The following is a 23,046-nucleotide window of genomic DNA, read 5'->3' on the forward strand; positions in this document are numbered from 1 at the left end:
TTAAAGAGTGCAAAAATGGATTCTTGGGAGTCCTGTAAGTAGGCTATTACTATTGTTCAGGTTAGTGATGGCAATGGTCTGACCAACATGGTATGGTAACAGGCCAAGGGCAGAAAGAGCCTGATTTAAGAAATATTTAGTAACAACAACAACAACAACAACAAAAAAAAAAAAAAAAAAAAAAAAAGAAAAGAAAGAAAGGAAAAGAAAAAAAAAGGGAAAAAGAAGGACTCAAAGGATCTGTGGGTGTGTGTGTGAGAGAGAGAAAATGCACACGATATATATATATATGTATGGATGAAAGACAAAAAGTATAACAAAGTGCTCAAAATCATTCCAGATTTCTGGCATGAGCTTAGATGAGAGGTTTCGGCTAGGATAAATTTTGGAGTTTTGGTGTATATGTGATTTATGAAGCCAAGGGAATAAGAAGAATCAATAAACAGAATCATGCAGAAAGGGAATGAAGAGTGAGAAGAAAATAGGGTCTAAATCCTGAGGACATCCAATAATTAAAAGTCTGGGTAGAAGAGAAAGAACATAAAAGGGTATTAAGGAGCAAAATATTCATAACTGGTGTCAGGGAAGCCAAATGAAGAATGTTTGAAGGAAGGGAAGGTCAACTGTATGCAAGATGTGGGTCAACAAAGCAAAACAAGATTTACTTCAAACAACTCCTGTTCTAAAGCCGTCTTTTAGGACAAAGAAATCACTTCTCTCCTTAATCCTGGAGAATCAAAACATGATGAGGACAAGCCAATCTGAATCTCCTTTTACCCATATATCATCCATCAAAGAATTTATCTAAATTTAATGTCTACAAAGAGTAATGATGAGGCTGAAAGAATAGTCTTCTAGATGCCAGTCTCTGAGGAAACAACGTATAACAAGCTAATGATTTCTATAATTGAGTCAACAGTTGGCTAGCAAAAATAAACATGTCAATAAATGCTTCTAAAACCTACCTTTCACTTTAAAGTAATGAATAAAAATACTCACTTGACCTGATTTGGGCCGACATGTATTATTCTACCAGAAGCATCAGGATGAAAATAGATCCAGTCAGATTCTAGAGAACAACATTCCATTTCTTGGATCCCATTTTTTGCCTGAAGTTGGGTAAAAATATTGAAAATAGAGATTAGGGGAAAATAAGTTTTCAAATCTAATTTCACTCACAGATCAGTAAATCAAAGGTACAGGGAAGAGGAAATATCAACAGTTGGACTGGGATATGTATGAGAATTGAATACAGCCATTCTTACTTGAGAAATTCAGAACATTTACCCTGTACCATACAATCTGCCTCACAAATAATAACTTAACAGTAATCATATCTCAAGCATTTAATTTGCGTCAGGCACTGCAGTAAATGTTTTAGTCATCTCATTTAATAACACTCAAAGCATATATTATTATCCCCACTTTGATGAGGAAACTGATATACAAAAAGAATGAATCATTTGCTCAATGTTTTACACGTGCTAAACAGCTGCTCTGATTCTGAGATCCAAGGACTTGTTCCATAATATAGCTCTGTACAAATATTGCACACATAGTTCCTTTTAACTTCCTCCCTTGCCTATCCCCAATAAATTGTCAAAAGGAGTGGTTAACACAAAGATAAACAGGCACCCCAACCCCAAATCTCAGAAACAGGTCATATAATCTCTTTGGATAAGTCAGATATAAACCTCTAATAATGGAGAAATGGTCTAATACTGCTCAGCCTTTTAGGCAAGTAAAGATTTATTCACGGTAAGATATTTAGACATTAAAATAAAGAAAAAGATACCTCCAGGCTATATGATCACATATGTACATAAATGTTTTACCTTACACACAGGAGCACTGGGAACTAACACCAGCATGGATACATTGATTTCATTTAATTTCTCCAATGTAAAATGAAGTGACACCACCTTTCCTATTAGATACAAATTTTCCAAATATTAACTTATTAATTTCATTAGCACATACTGACAGGACATGTTTTAGGTATCACAGTAGGTGTTTGTACCTCACATGAACTAAACATAACTCTTGCCTTCAAAAAGCTCATAATCAAGAAGGGAGGCAGAAACATAACAGAAATAAGACAATGTAAAAAACAAAAACAAAAATGAACAAACAAAAAGATGGTGTAGAAAACAAAGTAATCAAGCCATGCACAGGATATTTTCAAGCATCCAGCTCAGGTGGGCAGAATATCAGAAGAAAAAACAGAACTTAAACTAAGCCTTAAAGGATGAGCAGAAAATGGCTAAAAAGAAGAGATGCCAACACACAAAACACAGAAATGTTAATCCATGTAACACGTGCATGTGTACAGATGAATAAAAATTTTAATTTTGGCTCCTACAAAAGAAATATGATTAGAGAAGTAGGTGAGGGCTATGTCACCTACTAAAGTGCTTTGTATGCCATGCTTTCTAAAAAAACGAATTTTAACACATTTTCTATATTAGTGAGTTTTAATTTTTCAGGAATTTTTATAAGTATTCTAATAATTTCTAATAGGAATGGTGGTAATTATTACATTGTACATATAAGGAAATCAATTTAAACACCGTGGTTGAAACCACTGAAATTAATGTGTCCAAGATGGTATTAGCTCTGGATGTCCCTTTGTTTAAAATAAAACATGTACATACTATACACATCTTTCCTTAGACAATTCCCTTTATTGTAATTATTATAACATGCAAAAGAAATACTGTCTCTTTTTGTGTTGAATATAAGGCGGCATCATTACCAGCCTCTGTAGTTTTTGTTATGTGCTGGAATGCTAGATTTTAAACCTCAGTTTAATAGAAAGCTATGAAACATTTTCTGAATTCTTCAGTTTGGCTGCATGTATTTGTGGGTTACTTACTGTTCTGACTGACAGGTGAGGAAGTAATGGGCATAAGCATCCTTAAGTTAATGTGACTACATCTAAGCTGTCTGGCAAAAGGATTGAAAACTTTCTCTGGATTTGGCAATTGCTCATGAATATGTTGAAATATAGATATGACTAGATGTTATCAGTTATTACAGAAAGTGAGTACTTGACAGGCATGCTTGATATAAATCTTGGAGGCCATTTTACACACACACACACACACACACACACACACACACACACATATGTATCATCAGTTCTATTATAAAAAGAATATGCACTAAATATCCAGAATGTGAATCGTACAGGGTTTGACTGGATAGAAAAGTTAAGTTAAAGAGAGATGTGACAGGTCCTGGTAGCTGAAGAATGTTCCCTGGCTGAGAGGTGAACAATCAAATCACAGACTTGTCATGCCGGGAAACAGTCCCTAGAGAGGCCACTCTAAAAGAAGATGTCACTGGGTTGGGGCAAACAGGAGCTGCTACATGTGATGGGTAAATGAAAAAATGAAAGGGGACAATGTCCCCACAAAAGAAAACTATAAGACACTATACACAGTGTTCCCTGGTAGTGACATCAAAGGAAATGGGTAACTGGACCCAAGATTGTATTGATCTTTGGTGTGGTGAAAGGTGGCCTATGACTAAAAGCCACTGAGTCCAACAGTGACAGAGCGTGATCCTGGAAGAGATGGGTATGGAATTAGCTGAACCTATTATGTTTGATATCCCAGAAATTAATTACACTAACTCAGCAATACAAAGCAAAGGGGAACCCCTCCACCACTCCCAGAGCACTTGTTCTTTTGCGCTGCATCTTATTTAACTACATGTGTGTTTTCAAGAGCATAAGCAACTTGACGGAAGAGAATATGTATGCAGCCATTCCTGGCACACATTAGGCCCTCAAAGAATTGAACTGAATTAGATTAAATTAAATTATAAATCATGTGTAAATCATTTTCAAAAAGAAAATTAATTCAAGGGATAGAAATTTCTATTGTCTTACCATGTACCATTTCTTCCTATTCTGCCATAAGTAACTTAACAATCTTCCTGAAAATTCAATGTTTCAATGCTTACATTGTGACCAACAGGGTTCTACCTGGATCTGCTCTGGGAAGCTAATAGTACCAAACGATGACAAAACAGAACCAACCACACATTGCATCAACAATTTCAGAAGCAGCCTGAACATATTCCATCAATAATTTCTACTATAGAGCTTCAGAAATGTTTTGCGGAGATCCCATAAATCATCTTTGGTTTCCAAAAATTTTCGAATCTTATAAGTTCTTCGTAGTACACACAAGTGTTTATTATATTCTTTGTATCCTTCTGTATCTAACATTGTTTACCAATTACTAATATAAACAAAAACTAATTCTTAGGAATTCTTGTTACAGAAGTAGAAAATAAAGAATTTCTGATACAAATTTACTACTAAAAAGTTTGACTACTTATGATTTACCAAGGAGTTGTCTTTCAGGGCACAAATATGGAAAACCCCTTTCTGTTTCTTCTTATTAGGTGTGATGATGTAGTGCCAAGGATGGCCTCCAATTTGAAAAGCATTCTCCAGGGAGGACACCTCAAAGAGCAGTGGTGGTGTGTCTGCAGAGATGGGCAAAAGGAATTTATTATTTTCTCCGCTCTGGTAGCCTTGGAACATTCATGAACTCAATTCAACCCTTCTTGGCATGCACATCAATGAATTTCCATTAATGAAAAATTACTATGTTCAGGAAATAAAATATAACCAGGAAAGAGGCTGATGGCTAAGAAAAGAGAAAGCTGGTAGGAAACAAATGTTATGAGTTCAAAATCTAGACATCTGTTTTCAGAGTATGTGTGACCTGCAACTAAGTGGAGATAAAAAGTGGGCTGAAGGTGCCCATGATGGGGAAAAAAATGACAAAGTACACCTTATAAAAGGAGCTGCTATTTACTAGGCATGTATGTCTCAGACTCTGGGTTAGATACTATTTGCAACACTCATTATAATCCTAATAGGTAATTAAGTCTAATAATTCCCTCAGATGTGAGGAAGAGATCTTCCAGACTAGCAGGTTACACTTAGCAAACTTTATGAGAGAGTCTTAAGATTTCCAGTGTAGAAGTGATATTAGTCATAATGAATGTAACCACTTAGGACAGGTCCTGTCATAGTGAAAGCTTTATTAAAAGATAGCCACCACTAGTAGTATCATCTTTAGACAAGTTAACTAGTTTAGATACACCTAGTCAGTTACTGTCATTTAAAGACTGACACCAGGGGCGCCTGGGTGGCTCAGTGGGTTAAAGCCTCTGCCTTCGGCTCAGGTCATGATCCCAGGGTCCTGGGATGGAGCCCCACATCGGGCTCTCTGCTCAGCAGGGAGCCTGCTTCCAACTCTCTCTCTGCCTGCTTGTCATCTCTGTCTGCCAAATAAATAAATAAAATCTTAAAATAAAATAAAATAAAATAAAGACTGACACCATAAAAGAGGTATCTGTTGGTGCTTCTTAGTCTTCTTGATGACAACTAAGTTTAAGTAGAGCGAAACAGATGTACTCTTAGAGAAATGCAGAAGTTGAAGGTACTATGGCTTTAGAAGACCAGAATACCATTTGGGTAGTCCTTGGGAAACACCACAAAGCACACAGTCTTTCAATAGGTGGATAATCTAGGACTCTTTTTTTAATCCTTCTACCTTAAGAGTATATTCTTTAGTTATGAGGCCATCACTGTCAGTAAAGAGGCTTGCCAAAGGAAGACCATTCACTCAAGAGTCACGTGTTACATACAGAAACGTTGACTCTATTAGGCTTCTTCATGAGGACAATTTACTACTTGGTGCTATATATAGAAAAATAATGAAAAGTGAATTCACAAATGGACAATCCTGAGAAAGAGATAAGTATAAACATATTAAGCATACTTAAAGTGCTTTTTTCTTAAAAACCTTTATAGGAGAAGAGTAATATTCTTAATATATAAAGGAGTCTTTTTAATAAGAAAAATATGAACCCAACAGAAAACTGGGCAAAAAAAAATCAGTAAGTAAATTATGAAAGAAGTACAAATATCATATGTGATAATATGGTAGCTATCAAATGATGGTGAATGAGGAAAGAAATATAAAAATAAAAAATATAATTAGAGTTTGAATTTGCAGTTAAAGTTTCAAGTAGGTATGTCGTAGAGAATATAAAATAGGTATGAACAATAGGAAAAATAAGTCAATCCAAAAAGATGCATTTATAAAGAAAGGCTTTTCCAGCAGTTGCTAAAAATGGCCCCAAAGTAACAGCAGGACTCTGTTCATCATAATTCTAATGGGTCCCCACTAACCTCAAGTGCCCGAATTTTGATCTCTAATACTATTTTCAATTAAAGATTCCTAGAAATTCTACACTTGATCTTAGCCAAAAGGTGATGAGAGGGTCCTAGAAATTCTGAGAGTAGCTGATTCCATGTTTTGTAGTGAGGAAATTTTAGGATAGGTCTGAACCATCCAGTATTGCTATAAAGGATATTTACAAGGATGTCAGTGTAGTGTTAAAAGAATCAGAGAACCAACAAAAGGGGCTCCTACTGGCTAGACTGTGGAAAGAGAGGCACTAAAAAGAAAATAATAATTATTATAATGCTCTGAGTCTGTGAAAAGGTCAATCAATGATACTTCAGAGTTCTAATATAAATTGTGCAAAATGTTGTATGGTTTATAAAAGAATGGCTATAATAGGATATGATTTTTCTACAATTTTAAAATATAGGGATATAACAGACAAATGAAAATTTAAACCACAGTGATATATTGCCTCAGACCTATTAGAATGTCTATTATCGAAAAGAAAAAGAATGACAACAGGATGTAGAGGAAAGGGAACCCTTAGGCACTGCAGTTAGGAATGCAAATTGGTGCAGGCACTATGGAAAACAGGATGGAAGTTTCTCAAAAAATTAAAAATAGGGGACCCCTGGGTGGCTCAGTTGGTTAAGCATCTGCCTTTGGCGCAGGGCATGATCCCAGGGTCCTGGGATCCAGCCACACACCGGGCTCCTTGCTCAGCATGGAACTTGCTTCTCCCTCTGCCTGCCACTCCCCTCACCTTGTGCTCTGTCAAATAAATAAATGAAATCTTTCCCAAAAAATTAAAAATAGAACTATCATATGGTCTAGCAATTCCACTACTGGAATATTTGGGTATTTACCCAAATTAAATGAAAACACTAACTTGGAAAGATAATATGCACCCCTATGTTCATTGCAGCATTATTTACAGGTGTTCATAGAGTCAGAGAACAGGCTGATGGTTATCAGAGGGGAAGGGGCTGAAGGGTGTGTGAAATGGATGAAGGGGGTCAACTGTATGGTGATAAATGGTAACTAGATTTACTGTGGATTCATGCAGATTTATACTACATATCACTTAGTAGTGTATACAAAAATTTTTTGTGGCAAAAGCAGAGTTTATTGAAGATATAGAGCGAGCAGATATAGACAGACACTCCATGGGACTTGGAAAGGAAAGGAGCATGAGTCTCATCTTTGTTTGGGGTCTGGGGTTTTTTACTGAAGATGGTGGTCCGGCATATGTGTCCTCTCTGGCATCCAGGAACCATTTAGAACAAAGAAGAGGGCTCAGGTGTTATTCCTTGGAGTTAGGGGGTCTTGGCATGGAGCTGTCTAGCTCCAGTGGCCTGGAATGCACATATGATAGTTTCATCCAGTCATTCTCACCTGGTTCTTCCTTAGATGTTATTTATTCTAGAGAATCATTAACTCTTTGTCCCTTACAAGGAGGACATGTACTATTTGCATTATAAGGCATGTGTAAAGTGGGGTAGGGGTGCAGGTCCTAGCATGAATAGAAACTGGAAAAGAAGCAAAGGAAAAAAGCAGTCTTTTCTCTTTGGGTCCCCTTCAGTTTCTCTCTCATTCCCTACTATAAGATTTTTATCCTCCTAATTCTTAAGGGGTTTTGAAGAGTGAAAGTCTAATGTTCTGTAGCTTCTTCAGGCTGAAAAAGATTGTAGATCCTACCTACTAAGACACATTAAAAATCCTGAGCTATCTCATTAAATAAAGGGTCCCTAGTGGCAGATTGTTTGCATTGGAGGCAATCATGAGGTCTCATCATAAGAATGAGATGCTTCCTACAGTTTCCATTGAGATAATTTATCTGACATACTTATGCAGAGCATGTAATAATAATAGCTCCCTCAATAAAGAAAGAAACCTAGCATAATTATCATAGCTAGGAAAAGAAGTGTTTTCCACCAAGACTATCCATTTCTGCTAAACCAGAAAGAAATCCAATCACTGAGAGAATTAGAGGAGACAGATACTGCTTTAATTTGTGTGTGTGTATCTGCTAAAACTGTGGATATCTTAAAGTCATCAGGGATATATACAAAATATTTAGTCTCAATATTAGAATAAGTTTTTTCCTGAGTTACAATCAGGATGTCAAGACCCACCTGGTTTTGGAGGGCCACCTTTCAAATTTGTGAGTGACTGCACGTTGGGTTTGGTTAAAGGTGGCCGTTGCATGCTTGGCTAAAGTCTCTATTTGTAATTTTACAGCTATAGAGGACGTTTCTGGGACAAATATAGCTAAAGGATAAAGCCATCAAGAATCCCTCTTTGGGGCGCCTGGGTGGCTCAGTGGGTTAATCCGCTGCCTTCGGCTCAGGTCATGATCTCAGGGTCCTGGGATCGAGTCCCGCATCGGGCTCTCTGCTCAGCAGGGAGCCTGCTTCCTCCTCTCTCTCTCTGCCTGCCTCTCTGCCTACTTGTGATCTCTCTCTGTCAAATAAATAAATAAAAATCTTAAAAAAAAAAAAAAAAAAAAGAATCCCTCTTTGCCTGATGTCTAGCCTTAGTAATATCCTAATTATGAAGACTCACTGGCAAGTGGGAGATGACTTGGCCTGGGAAAAACTGAATTATTATGCTGTACACTGGAAACTAATCAAATGATATATATACGTATCAATGTTATTTCAATAAGAAAAACAGGTAGTCAATCTTATATATTTCTTTTACTAAAAAAAATGTTTAGGGGCACCTGGGTGGCTCAGTCATTAAGGATCTGCCTCCAGCTCAGGTCATGATCCCAGGGTCCTGGGATTGAGCCCCGCATTGAGCTCCCTGCTCCCTTGCTTCTCCCTCTCCCACTCCCCCTACTTATATTCCCTCTCTCGCTGTCTCTCTCTGTCAAATAAATAAAAATCTTAAAAAAAAAAGTTTAAAAAACTCAGATACATGTTAAGTGAAAATACAAGGTACATAACAGAGTATATGATATACTACATTTGGTATAAGAAATAAGGTAACATTTAAAGAATGCATACACACATTTGCTTATTTTTATAAAACAAACAATAGAAGGATACCTTGAAACCAAAAATAATGATTACTTATAAGGGCAGGGTGGGGTAGGGGGAGGGAAGTAAGAGAATAAAAGGACTATGTATGGAAGAAAAATTTCTCAGACAATATCTTTTTTTTGACCTTTGAAATATACACATTTACAACTTTAAGAATAAAATCAAAAGGGAAAAACAAACCTAAAATTAAAAACAAACTAAAACAAATGAATCTATTTACATAAAACTGGTAATCTAATCATATAGAAAAATAATTTCAAATAATCTTTTAACACATTACTCTGAAGTACACTTATTGGGCTGTACATGAAGGACAAAAGCAACGGTATAGAAATCTTAACCTTCACACTATAGTTTTTTTTTTTTTTTTCACACTATAGTTTTTAGTAGTAGCGCTGATAAGGCAATTTTAAGATTATCACATACATACTAAAATAAAATTTTATTAGGAATCAAGAAGTTCAGTGGGAGCCAAAAGAAATACAAATATAAAATCAAAGAACAATTAAATTGGAAATATGAGAATGAACTAATGAATTTTTGTTTTATTTCCCAGCTCTGTTCACCAAAAAATAAAGACAACCAATTGCATTGAGCACAATCAGATCTTGGTCTGTGTTGCAGGTTGAACTGTGTCCCTCAAAAAGATAAGTCAAAGTCCTAACCTCTAATAATCTGTGAAGGTGACCTTATTTGGAAACAGGGTCTTTGCACAAGTGATACTGGATAAGGGTGGGTCCTAAGCCCCAGAGTAAAGAAGGCCTTATAAGGACCAGCAGAAATGGGAGTTACACTGCCACAAACCAAGAAATGCCAAGGATTGTCGGCAACAAATTAGAAGCTAAAGAGGCAAAGAAGGATTCCTTCCTACAGTATGGGAGGTTGTCTCTGCCAACAACTTATTTTCAGACTTCTAACCTCCAAAACCGTAAGAGATTAAATTTTAAAGCTATCAGTCTGTGGTGTTAATAGCAGCCCTAGGAAGCTAACGCAGTCAATGATAATGTTCTCTACTAAAATGGCTTCTTGTCAGAGTTAGGACAAGGAAAGTAAAACAAAAATCTGGGATATATTATTGTTCCGGAAAGCAGGGAAATTCTCAAAGACTATTGAGGTATGTCAACATGGAGTTCTCACTGGCCAAATTTGGGGCAATTTGAACATCATTAAGAATTTGACTGTAGGGGTGCCTGGGTGGCTCAGTGGGTTAAAGCCTCTGCCTTTGGCTTAGGTCATGATCTCAGGGTCCTGGGATCGAGCCCCACATCAGGCTCTCTGCTCAGCAGGGAGCCTGCTTCTTTCTCTCGCTCTGCTTGCCTCTCTGCCTACTTGTGATCTCTCTCTCTATGTCAAATAAATAAATAAAATCTTAAAAAAGAAAAAAAAAAGCCTCTGCCTTCAGCTCAGGTCATGATTCCACGGTCCTGGAATCAAGCCCCGCATTGGGCTCTCCGCTCAGCAGGGAGCCTGCTTCCTCCTCTCTCTCTCTCTGCCTGCCTCTCTGCCTGCTTGTGATCTCTGTCTGTCAAATAAATAAAATCTTAAAAAAAAAAATAATGACTGTAACTATATAATTTTGAATAAATAAAAATCCTTGAGTCTTTTTTGATTATGAATGTGTGCTGACCTCTAAAAATTTTTGCCACCATTGGAAGTAACTATAACACCAACTCCTTGTTCAAAAACTGATAATTAAAGAAAAGGAGTAAGTATTTACTTTGACTTTTTAGGAGGAATTATAGTTCATCCCTAGGTGACAAATGAAAGTTTTTCTTTATAGAAAAATGTCAGTTATTAAAGGTAGAAAGAATGACAGAATCCTTCAAATGGCTATTCTGCCACCCCAAATGACATAACTGGTTCAGGCAAGAATCACGAATAGTTACAGGAATATTCTCATATTATCTGTAATCACAGAAAATTAAAAACAACCTACATGTCCAAAGCAGTGAACTGGCTCAACAAATTTAGAGTTCATCAATAAAATAGTATATGTCAAGTTCTTAAAATTTCAAGAAGCTATGTGTGTACATGCATACACAAGGAATCACAACGTAAGCATCACATTCAAAAAGTATCGCAAGATATATAATGAAAACTAAGTCTTCCTTTCATTTGTATCCCTCAGAGGTAACTAATGTTTATCAGGTTTTTGGGTGCCCTTTCATATATTTCAAGCAAATCTAAATGCATATGCTTATATGTACACTTTTAACGTGTGAATATGAATTCTTTATACAAATGAAGCTTTTTATATACAATTTTATACTCCTTTTTTCACTTAGTAATATATATTAGGAACTGCTCTATACCAATGCAAAAAAATATTTCTTTTTAACAATGAGATTTATGAAAAAAATGAATATAAAAAAACAATTAAATTTATGATACAGCGAAACAATGAGATAATATTAGTGTCATCTATCAATGTACACGTTATTTCCAATCATTTGCTATTAGAAAGAATGTTGTACTTGTACATCTGTCATTTTGTACACATGTGAATATATCTGGTATAAATTCCTAGGCACGTAATTGTTCAAGGAGTATATACATTTAAAGCTTTGGTACACAATGACAAACTGTCCTCCACAAAGGACCCCAACAATAAATGAATAAACTGTTAGATTCTTACATACTTCTATACTTTTAACAACCCTGTTATATAACTTTTTGATATTTGAGAATCTGAAAAGATCTATCCTATGATAATTTTAATCCGCATTTATCTTATCAGTGATATTGGGTTTCACCTTCCCCTAATTAAAAGCCAAATGAGATTCAGTATCCCCAGGCCTTCAGTTTAATGAATAAATTTTGATAGATTTGATAGATTCAGGTTAATGATAGATTTTGATAATACCTATTTAATAGCAAGGAATATGTTGTAGAGAAGTAAAATGAATGGAGTTTATAATTAAATTATGAGAAAACATCTAGATGATTACAATAAATACTTATATGACCACTTATTTTTTTAAGGTGAAAAAAATGCTACATAGTAGCCATACCTGTGATTTTAATATTACAAGGAATGCCAAAAGGAGCCTCTCCTACAGTTCCAGCAGTCCCACCCCATCTGCATGCACACCCTAAGTCAAGTTTCTGTTGCATGAACTAAAAACAAAACAAAACAAAAATGGTGGCTTTAGCACCTACTTATTTGCTGTCTGAAGAGAGAAAAAGTCAAATTCACACGTATATGACAGAGAAAATATCTTCACTGACTTGAGGGCCTCTCTGTTTATCTCCCCTCCCCTCTTTTAAAGGTTACTCTGTCTTTCTGCATTTGTACAGTTTTGTAGAATTAAAATCTATACAACTGTCTTACTCTAAAAGCATTTCATTAAAAAAAAAAAAATCATACCTCAGTCCAAACCTCGAGTTATTATAATATGGCAAATTTCAGTCTTCTCTACCTGTTCAGTGATGGCTTGGAAGCTATAGAGTCTGACCAGTCCTGAGCTGTACATCACAATCAGTATTCCATGAGACAAGGTAGCATCTGTAACATTCCCGAAAATCTGAGGGGAAAGGTAGATATCACCTGAGAAAAGACCAGAAGGCCAATCCTCTGAGTGTTCACAGTGGTTTGGGCAGTTGCTTAATATTTGGGTCACCACCACAACACTGCTCTTATCATTGACTTAATTTACAATTTAGAGACTTGAAGTTAAGACGTCATTAGGGTAGTAGGCCACTAGAGTCTCGAACAGAAGCACTAATGGGAGTGGAGCACTTATGGGGGTGCAGCACTTAACCCTCAAAATGATTCAGCAGCATTCACTTGCTTCATCCATTCGCTATACAGTTTTGTCAATATCTTTTAATAACATAGTCTATTCCTCGTGGACATCAGCATACAGTGAGATCATCTAATTCTACCCTGCAGGATATATGCGGTAGAGTAAATATAGGGACCCATTCTTCATGCTAAAATGTTATTCATAAAGAGACTTACTTTTTATACCTTAAAGTGAAAAGATTGGATCTAAGAAAGTACTTATAATGAAAAACAGCTAACTCCAGATTTTTATCACTACTTTGTCCTTTAAATATCTAATACCGCTTAATTTTTTGGTCATATAAAAACCAAACATGTTAAAGCCCAAGGAAGCACCTTTAGAGACATTTAGCCTGGCTAACCTTGAGTAAGGCTTTGGCTCTTTGCTTCCTTTCTGTTTTTGTTCAATGCACTGGATCCTGCCATAGTCCTCCACAGAGCTCTGATAAAATAACTTGATTCTGTGCCTATTTTAATATTTAACAAAACCCAACATAGACAAATATTCATAGCAATGAAAGGACAAGAGGAAATTAAGTGGAAATCTGTTTCTGTTTCTACTCAACACAGATTATTTAGTGAATATTTACTACCCCAATAACTAGTTTAAAGAATATATTGGGCTTGGCCCCTGGGTAGTCTTCTATACATGGGAAGTGGAAGATACGCTTCAATTCCAACTAAGCCTAATCAAAACCAAATCCTTCCCGTGATTATCATAGGCATCTAGGAATAAATAAAAACAATTTATGATTTAGTTAAGTGTTCATTCCTGTTATAGACTATAATAAGCACACATAACTACTCAATCCACAAGCAAAAAGAAAATAGTTAAATTCATAAGTTGTGTTTCTTGTCAACTCTTAGATAATTATGCTTTGTTTCAATCTTGACTAATTCATGATTTTTTTATTTGCTGATCTTTGTTTCCCACTTTGAAAAGGAGGACTTGTGTAATTCAAGCACGTTTTCAAATAATGAGTGCTCTAATAAAGTAGCCACTCTATTTTAAAATTTGGTTCATACTTTGGAGTCAAATCTAGGTTCTAATTCCAGCTTCTCCATTTACTTAGGATTTTGGAAGCTGCTTACCTTCCTAGATGAACCCACTATATGTTACAAAGTTATAAACTACTCAAAGAGCCTGGCACAATACAATAAATAAGCAACTGACACTACTCATTCACCTTCCTGTAGCTTAGTATATTATGCTCATACAAATTTCTTTTTAATATGTTCATCTTATTTGCTAATGACTCTTAGTGGACCATGAAGATCTGACCAGTAATACTTGAGGTGCTTAATTAAAGACTAGTAGAATAGACCAGTAAATAACTCTCCGCCTAGACTAAGTAACAAGTTTTTAATGGAAAGTAGGAGGCTATTGATTCTTTTACTCAAAAGAACTATGTCCTTTCTTTCTTCCCATATAACATACCATAAATCAAGAGAAATGTCAAGAATAAAACCTATAACTGAACAAGTTGGAAAACTCACGTATTTAATTACAGGTCTTGTTTATGTAACATAAAACAAATTTTAGATCTATATTTTGCAATTAAAATGATTCATTTTGTTCAAGCTTTTCATCTTCCTAATGGTCATTTTAACAAGCTTTGGAATATCCCTCTGAAAAAAAACCACCTTACTCATTTCATAATTTTATAAAGTAGTGGTTTGTTAATGACACCAAAGGTATTCAATACTCTCCATTTGAATAGCATAAGAACATGCAGAAAGATGAAAGGATGATTAGGCTTTCTTCCTAAATGAAACATTCTCATGAATTTTGCTATGAAACAAACTAGTTCAGAAAGCTTTTTACAGTCAGGGGAATATTTGCAATCAAAACACCTAATAAACAAACATATATTGACATCCCATCTTTTATCAAAAAATTAATACTGCAGTCAAATAAGAAGTAAGTTCTTACCTTCTTGTTGATCTCCAGAATCCCTATGAGTGAAAAAGGTAAAACATGGAACACTGCAAGGTACAGCAAAACAGGCTGTTGAATGCCCGCCTAAAAGGAAAGATTAAATTATAGGCAGCTCTCAAAAGAATTTTAGAAACACTCTTTTCATGAGCTGAAAGCATCCATCTGTCCTAGCATACAGTTATGTAGATGTTTGCATGAATTGAAAACATTTATCTACATTGCAAATTTACTTAAACAGGAAAGCATACATGTTCAAAATATGTCCATTAAACCTTCAGTCCTTTGATGCACATGCACATACACATAAAAATCCATAAAAGTAAACATAGGGGCATCTGGGTGGCTCGAAGTGTCTGACTCCTGATTTCAGCTCAGGTCTGGAATTCAGAGTCATGAGTTTAAGGCTCGCATTAGGCTCCACACTCAGAAAAAAAATAAAAATAAATAAACACTAACAGTAAACATTTCTTAGCATCAAAACATATATACTATACAACAAAAACTCTTAAATGCATAATAAAACATTTCTTTTTCTTTCTTTTTTTTTTTTTTTTTAAAGATTATTTATTTACTTATTTGAGAGAGAGAGAGAGAGAGAGAGATCACAAGTAGGGACAGAGGCAGGCAGAGAGAGGGGGGAAGCAGGCTCCCCGCTGAGCACAGAGCTCATCCAAGGATCCTGGAATCCTGACCTGAGCCGAAGGCAGAGGCTTTAACCCACTGAGGCACCCAGGCATCCCTAAAATATTTCTATATTATAAATAAATATATACTTCTGATATATATCACACATTGTTTTATTATACATTGTTATATTAACAGAATATAAATTATATTATAAATTGGAATTCTAATAATAAAGAGCCTAATCAAAAGACACAGTTATCATAGTCACATCATCTGAAAGTACAATTACACTGACATGTCTATATGAAATGAGAAAAAATTATCAATAGTTAAACGCATGAGTGATTTCTCTGCTTGAAAAAGTTCCCTTACTTTAAAGAACAGGTTCTGTCAATTTCTTTCCACTATGGAATGTAAAATAATCTGTTATACTTCCCCAAAGTGGCTTAAAGTGTATTTCTTAAGTTTATACCATTTCTTAACTTTTATACCATTCTTTAAGAATCTAAGATGATTAGTTCTTTCCTAACAAATTTGCAGCCAATTTCCTCTGGAAACAAATTCCTCATCTTATTGATGTTTAAATACTTATTTATTGATATTTAAATATGTCTTACCTGCCGGGCCAATACTGAGCCCTTGTTTTGAGCTGACTTAACTGCAATGACTTCTTGAGGAGTGTCCCAGCTCAGGTATCTTGTAAAATAATGAAGAGAAGGTTATTCATTTGGTTAAGTTTCCTTATAACCAAGATAAAATAGGTATTTCATAAATAAACAGTTCTTTATTTAAATTATAAAAGCAAAGTCATTTATTTTAAAAAACAAGTAACTTAAAAATTTCCTCTACATGCTTATATGGATATAATCCTATTAAAAATACATATATATATATTTAATTTTAATCCTTCTAGAGTGTCAGTAAATAAAAATTGTGTTTGATGAAACAGTATTCAAAACTTAGAAAACAAAAGATTATTCCTACTTTAAAATGGACATTAATATTACAAAAAGCATTAAAAATGTTATTTTTCATAGTCTACATACATATATTCCCTCCCAATACGTCTATAAATAATATATAAAACTACTAAATTAAAATAAGAGGTTTTAGGGATACCCAGCTGGCCCAGTCAGAATCAAATTCTTGATCTTGGGGTCATCAGTTTGAACCCAACATCAGGTATAGAGATCACTTAAAAACAACAACTGTTCTTAGACTATACTAGGCAGATGATTTAACTGAAACAGACTAGGCTTCAGGAAAACCTATTGTGAAATGTAACCTACATATAAAATACTATTTGCAGAACATATAAAATACTATATGTAGAAGAGAAATTTGAAAAGGGGGGGTGAGAGATATCTGCCAAGGTTAGTTACTTATGAGTGATACAAAAATAAATGATAAAGGGTCTATATCCTCAGATCTTCAAATGTAATAATAAGAAGAGAAAAAGAGGAAAGGTTTATGAATTGAGATTCAGATATACAAACTTAAAGACAAACAAACAAAAAAAAGCTTGAAATTTCTGGGGCCACAAGTCTCAAATTTGTATATATATTTATATTTTATATATTTTAATAAAATTTGAGTATCAAAATCACAGTTAATACCTGAATTTGCAATATGAAGCAAGATATATTTTCTCAAGTACTTTCCCAGTAGTTGCTGATATGCGAAATAGCCAATTATGAGCAGTCAGTGCTATGAGTGAAGATTTATAATCTGATGAATTGGGAAGTATTTCCCCCTAAAAAATACAAGGTGTAAAAATGAAATTGGTTCGTCATAAACAAATCTGCAGAAATCTATATCCAAAGAAAACAGCTTTTTAGCTACTTTTTAGCTACTCAAGATTCTCCCTTTCCTTCTGCCCACCCCCTCAATGAATATTTATTCCAATATTATTCCAAGACTTGTTTTCCTTTTGATAGATGTCAAATGGTAAAGGACAAATTGTTCCATGATTCACTGAGGCTCTACCGTAACTCCAAATGCAAAGCTAGAATGCAGATTCAAGGCAGCCAAAGAAAAACAGAAGATGGCCAGGTTTTAAAGATATTCTCTGTCACCAATGAATTACCCCCCCAAAACAGAGAGAATAGCTACTTGGGCATACCTGCAACTGAGCAGCTGCCACAAGGTGGAAATCTAACGCAGGAAAACAAAGAGAAGCAAGGAGTTCTCCTTTGATTTGTAAAATAAAAAGGAAGTTCCCTCCCGTTAAAAAAAAATTATTAGAGAGAGAGTGTAGTGCAGGGAGGGCTATAGGGAGAATCCCAAGCAGACCCCTCATTGGGTGCAGAGCCCCACTCGGGACTTGATCTCACCACCCTGAAATCATGACCTGAGCTGAAACCAAAAGTCAGATGCTTAACCGACTGAGCCACCCTGGCACCCCTAAAAAAGTTGTAGAGGAACGTTAAAAATAGAAAAGTTGGAATTCATCTAGTATTCACTCAGGCTAAAAAGTGAATAGAAAAGAATGAAGGCACAGTTATTTTATATATATATATTTTTAAGATTCTATTTATTTATTTGACAGAAATCACAAGGCAGAGAAGCAGGCAAAGAGAGAGGGGGAAGCATACTCCCTGCTGAGCAGAGAGCCCAATGCGGGGCTCGATCCCAGGACCCTGGGATCATGACCTGAGCTGAAGGCAGAGGCTTTAACCCAGTGAGCCACCCAGGTGCCCCTTATACATGCTTTTAAAGATTTGTCTTGTGTTTATTTTTTGGTTGCGTGTGTAGGGGGAGGGAAGCTTATTAACTACTAGAGGTTTTACATTAAAATTACATGCAATGATGCAAATATTTTTATTCTATGGCGTCTTATATATCATCTCCTGGAGATTTTTAATTTTAAAAAATACACTACTTATACCTTGCTTATTAAAGAAGAATTTGAAATAGCGTATGTAAAAAGAAAGAAAGAAAAAAATAGCATATGTAATAGGTTTGAGCTATTTTCCTAAACCAAAAGTTATATTTCGTACATTGTCTCAGAAAAACAAGGTGCTGATTTAAATGTGGTTTCACACCAGAATGTTAACAACAATACGATATGCTTCTTAGTTTTTCTTAATAGAAAATCTTGCTTAACTTCAAATGAGAAGAAAATGGTACAATATTATTAAAGGCTTTAAGAAGTAATTATATAAAATTTGTTATACGTTTTAAGCTCAGAAAATCCCACTTACTTTGTCTACAACTCAATTCTCTCAACTCCTCTAGCAAATATAAGGTGCTATCATTTTATTAAAACAGTCTTCTGAAAAATATACATCAGGACAATGTTGGTCTGTCTCATAAAATGAGTTAGCCTATTATTTTATTTTTTTTTATTATTTTTTATTTTTGACTTGTTATTTTTCTAACAAGATTCATGGAGTAAACTCATAAAAATCTACTTTTGGAAAGAAAAAAAGAAAGAAAGAAAGAAAGAAAGAAAGAAAGAAAGAAAGAAAGAAAGAAAGAAAAGAAAAGAAAAGAAAAGAAAAGAAAAGAAAAGAAAAGAAAAGAAAAGAAAAGAAAAGAAAAGAAAAGAAAAGAAAAGAAAGGAAATGGGGGTGCCTGGGTGGTTCAGTGGGTTAAGTCTCTGCCTTTGGCTTGGGTAGTGATCTCAGGGTCCTGGGATCAAGTCTGGAGTCCGCTTTCTGCTCAGTGGAGAGCCTGCTTCCCCTTCTCTCTGCCTGCCTCTCTGCCTACTTGTGAAATCTTTCTCTCTGTGTTAAAATCTTAAAAAAAAAAAAAAAAGAAAGAAAGAAGGAAATGAAGGAAGGAAGGGAGGGAGGGAGGAAGGGAAGGAAGGAAGAAAGAAAAAGAAAGAAAGAAGTATCCTTGTCAATTTCCTGTGACTCTCAAGGTCAAAAATCTGTGTATAACTTTTAACTCCCCCAAAACTGAACTACCAATAGTCACCTGTTGACTGGAAGCCTTACTGATAACATAAAGAGTTGATTAACCCCTTAAAAAAAAAAAAATCTACTTTCAAAGAGCCATGTAATATAACTGTAGCCTAAATTAATATTTTATTTTGACAGAATGATCTCTTAAATCAGTAGAAAAATCTCTTAAACACTGAGAATAACTTCCTTACATTGCTTATAAAACTTTTAACCAGTTCATAACATTTTCCAGTTTTCAAGATTTACAAATGACATCGTTTTTTAAATGCCTTCATAATATTAATGTATATTTTTTAAAAATAAAAGTTATTTCATGAGAAAAAGTAAGCAAAGGATATACTCTCTTCTTGACTCCTTTCAGGAGTCAGAAATAACTACGATATTTAAGCTTTATTATTTTTTTTACATATATTAACAATAATCAATTATTTTAGGCTAAAAATGTGTCAGAAACAAATACTCTAAAAGCAAATCTTACCACCGGGCATTCCCATAATAATGCATCCTCTATTTTTTCTGATTTGGAACATTTTGGCATTTCATAAAGTTTTCTTGGCTCTGAGGCAACACTGGGAAAAAAAGAAAAATCAACGATTATTCTTCTTGATAACTCAGATAGTGTTTGCCCAGCTCTCAGTGACTTTTTTCCAGAGATTTGGAATACCAAGATATAACTTGTTATTGTGCTTTCCTTTTCCTAACTAAATGTTAACATTTTTTTTCTGATCACAAAATTCACAATAAAATTAAAAAATAAAAATTAAAAAATTAAAAAAAAGAAAATTAGAAAAATAAAATAGATCATAATACTATATAATTACAAAAATAACTATTATTAACATTTTGGTTCATTTCTTTCTGGGTTTTCTGTATATACATATACTTACCTTCAGATTATTTTCCAAAATTGGATCATATTGCATTCTTTCTTTACCCTTGGACCTTAACTGTGAATATGTCTGCTGAGTTCCATGGGGTTCATAAACTGTTATTCTAATATTATAAAATGAAAATTCGATAAGGAGTCCCTTTATTTTAGAATAAAAATTAGTAGGTAAAAAAGGAAATGCCTTTAGGGGTTTTTCTACTCCCAAATTCCCGTTCAGAAAGGTTAAACAAGTTTGTACCTCTACCAGTAGTTAACACTACATTTTTTATATGAAAAATAGTCCCTTACCTTTAGTTTATACTTACCTGATTACTATCGATATATGATCATAGATATTTTCCCACTTTTTAACTGATTAACATTAAAATTAAACTACAGTTTAGAAACAATTTTCAGAGGCTCCTGGGTGACTCGGTTAGTTAAGTGTCGGCTTTCGGCTCAGGTCATGATACCACGGTTCTGGGATCAAGCCCCCTGTCAGGATCCCTGCTCAGTGAGGAGCCTGTTTCTCTCTCTCCCTCTGCCAACACTCCCTCTTTGTGCTTTCTCTCTCTCAAATAAACAAAAATCTTAAAATTTTTTTTTCAGAGTGACAATTTTATTCACCTTTGATGTTCTCTGATTCAAAGTTTTTTTTTTTTAAAGTGAAGAATCAACTGATTTTTTTTTTTTTTTTAGATTTTATTTATTTATTTGACAGACAAAGATCACAAGTAGGCAGAAAGGCAGGCAGAGAGAGAGGATGAAGCAGGCTCCCCGCGGAGCAGAGAGCCAGATGCAGGGCTCGATCCTAGGACCCTGGGATCATGACCTCAGCCAAAGGCAGAGGCTTTAACCCACTGAGCCACCCAGGCGCCCCTCTCTGATTCAAAGTTTTAAACCAAACAGAATTTCACAGGATTGAAAGCAAGCCTTAACTTCTAAATTACGAGGTGATTCTAAACTATGGGTAAAACACCCATTAATGCCATAGTAAAGAAGTCCAACTATTTTATTATTAGATCACCAACCAATGCCACCCTCCCAGATTTAAGGTATTTTTTTTTTTTAAGTAAAGCAGATATTTCTCAATTGGGTAAGTTATGAAATTGGCATTAAATGTTACCAAAGAATTATTACTAATTTTGTTAGATGTGGTAATGACATTATGATCAGATAAAGAAATGTCCAGATATCCACTTCCAATGTGATAGCATGACGAGCTCTATAGGCATGCTCTCCAGGAAAACTGGTGAAAACTATAAAAGGACAACTATTTAACGTCTCTGGAAATGGTCCTAGGAGCATATAGCAAACAAACAGTTATTCAAAAAAATCTGCTAGAGTTCACTAAGAACAGTGAGTCAATGATGTTTGAACTAGGATGTGCTCTCTCCTTACTGTTCTTAGCTCAGCAAGATGAAAACTACTCCAGACTGGTATAGCCAAGAGCGCAGGACTCCCTCTGCCTCTAGCTCCCAGAGGGCCACCTTCTTTGGGGACCAGGATGACAGCATTTCTCATGTAGCTCCCAGCTGCTTGTTGCTGGGGCTGAGTCATGGGTGAGTGCAGTCAAAAAGTGGGGCTCCCTTCTTCCACCTAGCCCTAACTCTACCTTGGCCGTGGCATGCCTAAGAATAGAGAGGCTCTAGTTACCCTTAGCCCACCTCATAAAGTAGTGGTTCCACGTTAAGAAAGGCAAGAAAAGCTGAGGCTAATGTTTGCCTCAATTCCAGATGCTCAGTTTTTAGAGCATTGGCTTCACTCAAAGAAAAGAATGCGATTGATTCAACCTGCCTCCTACTACCAACTCTAAAGACTTGGGTTGAAGATTTTGCCTGGGTGGAAGAAGCAGGCCTTAAGGCATATAGCCCTATTCTCTTCCCAGAGGAACTGACTTCATTTCACAGAGTATGGAGAAGTTCTAGCCTAAAAGCACTCTTAAAACCAGTGGAGTTTGTGGTGAAAGGCAAATGAGAAGAAATTTATAGATTCACTGGTCATACAGGCTAAATTGTAGGCTGGCTAATTTGTTAGAGAGAATCAGAAAAAGATTGTTGGCAGGATCCCTCCTCGGATCAGCACAAATATCAAACTATCTTCTCTAACTTCTTGTTTCTGATCCTGTAAAGCGCTTAAGAGTCATTACTCCTGTCCTTACGGGAAAAAAAGCTGTTAAACAAAATCAACAACTGTTTCTAGTTACATCAGAGAATTAAGATCACAGAGCAAACTGCTGCACCCAAAACTAGAAAGAGAGGTGAATCACAGCTTAGCAGGAGTAAGCCAATAGAATCAGTACCAGTTAAACAAAAACAAGGACACTAGAGGAAATTTTAGCCTCTGAAACCTACTGCTTCAGCAAACAACAAATATAACATAAAACCTCACTCTAAAGACCCTTTTACTACAATCACTTTTACATCACATACAACTTACAACAAAAAAATACAAAGCAAACTGCAATTTGCAAAATGCAGAATGCAAAGATTGAAGAGACAAAGCAAACATCAGAACCTCCTTGCTGAGGGAGGCAGATGGGGGGGGGCTACTGGGAGCCTGCTTTTCCCTCTCCCTCTGCCTGGCACTCCCCTGCTTGTGTTCTCTCTCTCTGTGTCAAATAAATAAATAAATCTTAAGAAAAAAACAAAA

The 23,046-nt window shown here is 35.3% G+C and overlaps 1 protein-coding gene across 8 annotated transcripts in view; it reads right to left on the minus strand.

Moving 5' to 3' along the window:
• Window positions 1–23,046, minus strand: part of DCAF17 (DDB1 and CUL4 associated factor 17) — a 37,831-nt gene that overhangs the window by 7,933 nt on the left and 6,852 nt on the right. For 6 of the 8 annotated variants that reach the window (XM_082689168.1, XM_082689171.1, XM_082689167.1 and 3 more), the window contains 8 exons: window positions 20,005–20,095; window positions 17,232–17,368; window positions 16,233–16,311; window positions 14,983–15,072; window positions 12,685–12,789; window positions 12,277–12,382; window positions 4,358–4,500; window positions 1,000–1,109 (listed from right to left, as the gene is read on the minus strand). In XM_082689168.1, the coding sequence (XP_082545294.1) occupies window positions 1,000–1,109; window positions 4,358–4,500; window positions 12,277–12,382; window positions 12,685–12,789; window positions 14,983–15,072; window positions 16,233–16,311; window positions 17,232–17,368; window positions 20,005–20,064 (830 nt within the window). In that variant the 5' untranslated portion in view covers window positions 20,065–20,095. Of the gene's footprint in view, window positions 1–999; window positions 1,110–1,829; window positions 1,928–4,357; window positions 4,501–12,276; window positions 12,383–12,684; window positions 12,790–14,982; window positions 15,073–16,232; window positions 16,312–17,231; window positions 17,369–20,004; window positions 20,096–23,046 lie in introns of those variants that run through there. The other 2 variants (XM_082689172.1, XM_082689173.1) reach the window with 2 other exon arrangements.

This window comes from Mustela nivalis (assembly GCF_964662115.1).
Source record: "Mustela nivalis genome assembly, chromosome: 11".
Taxonomy (NCBI): Eukaryota; Metazoa; Chordata; class Mammalia; order Carnivora; family Mustelidae; genus Mustela; species Mustela nivalis.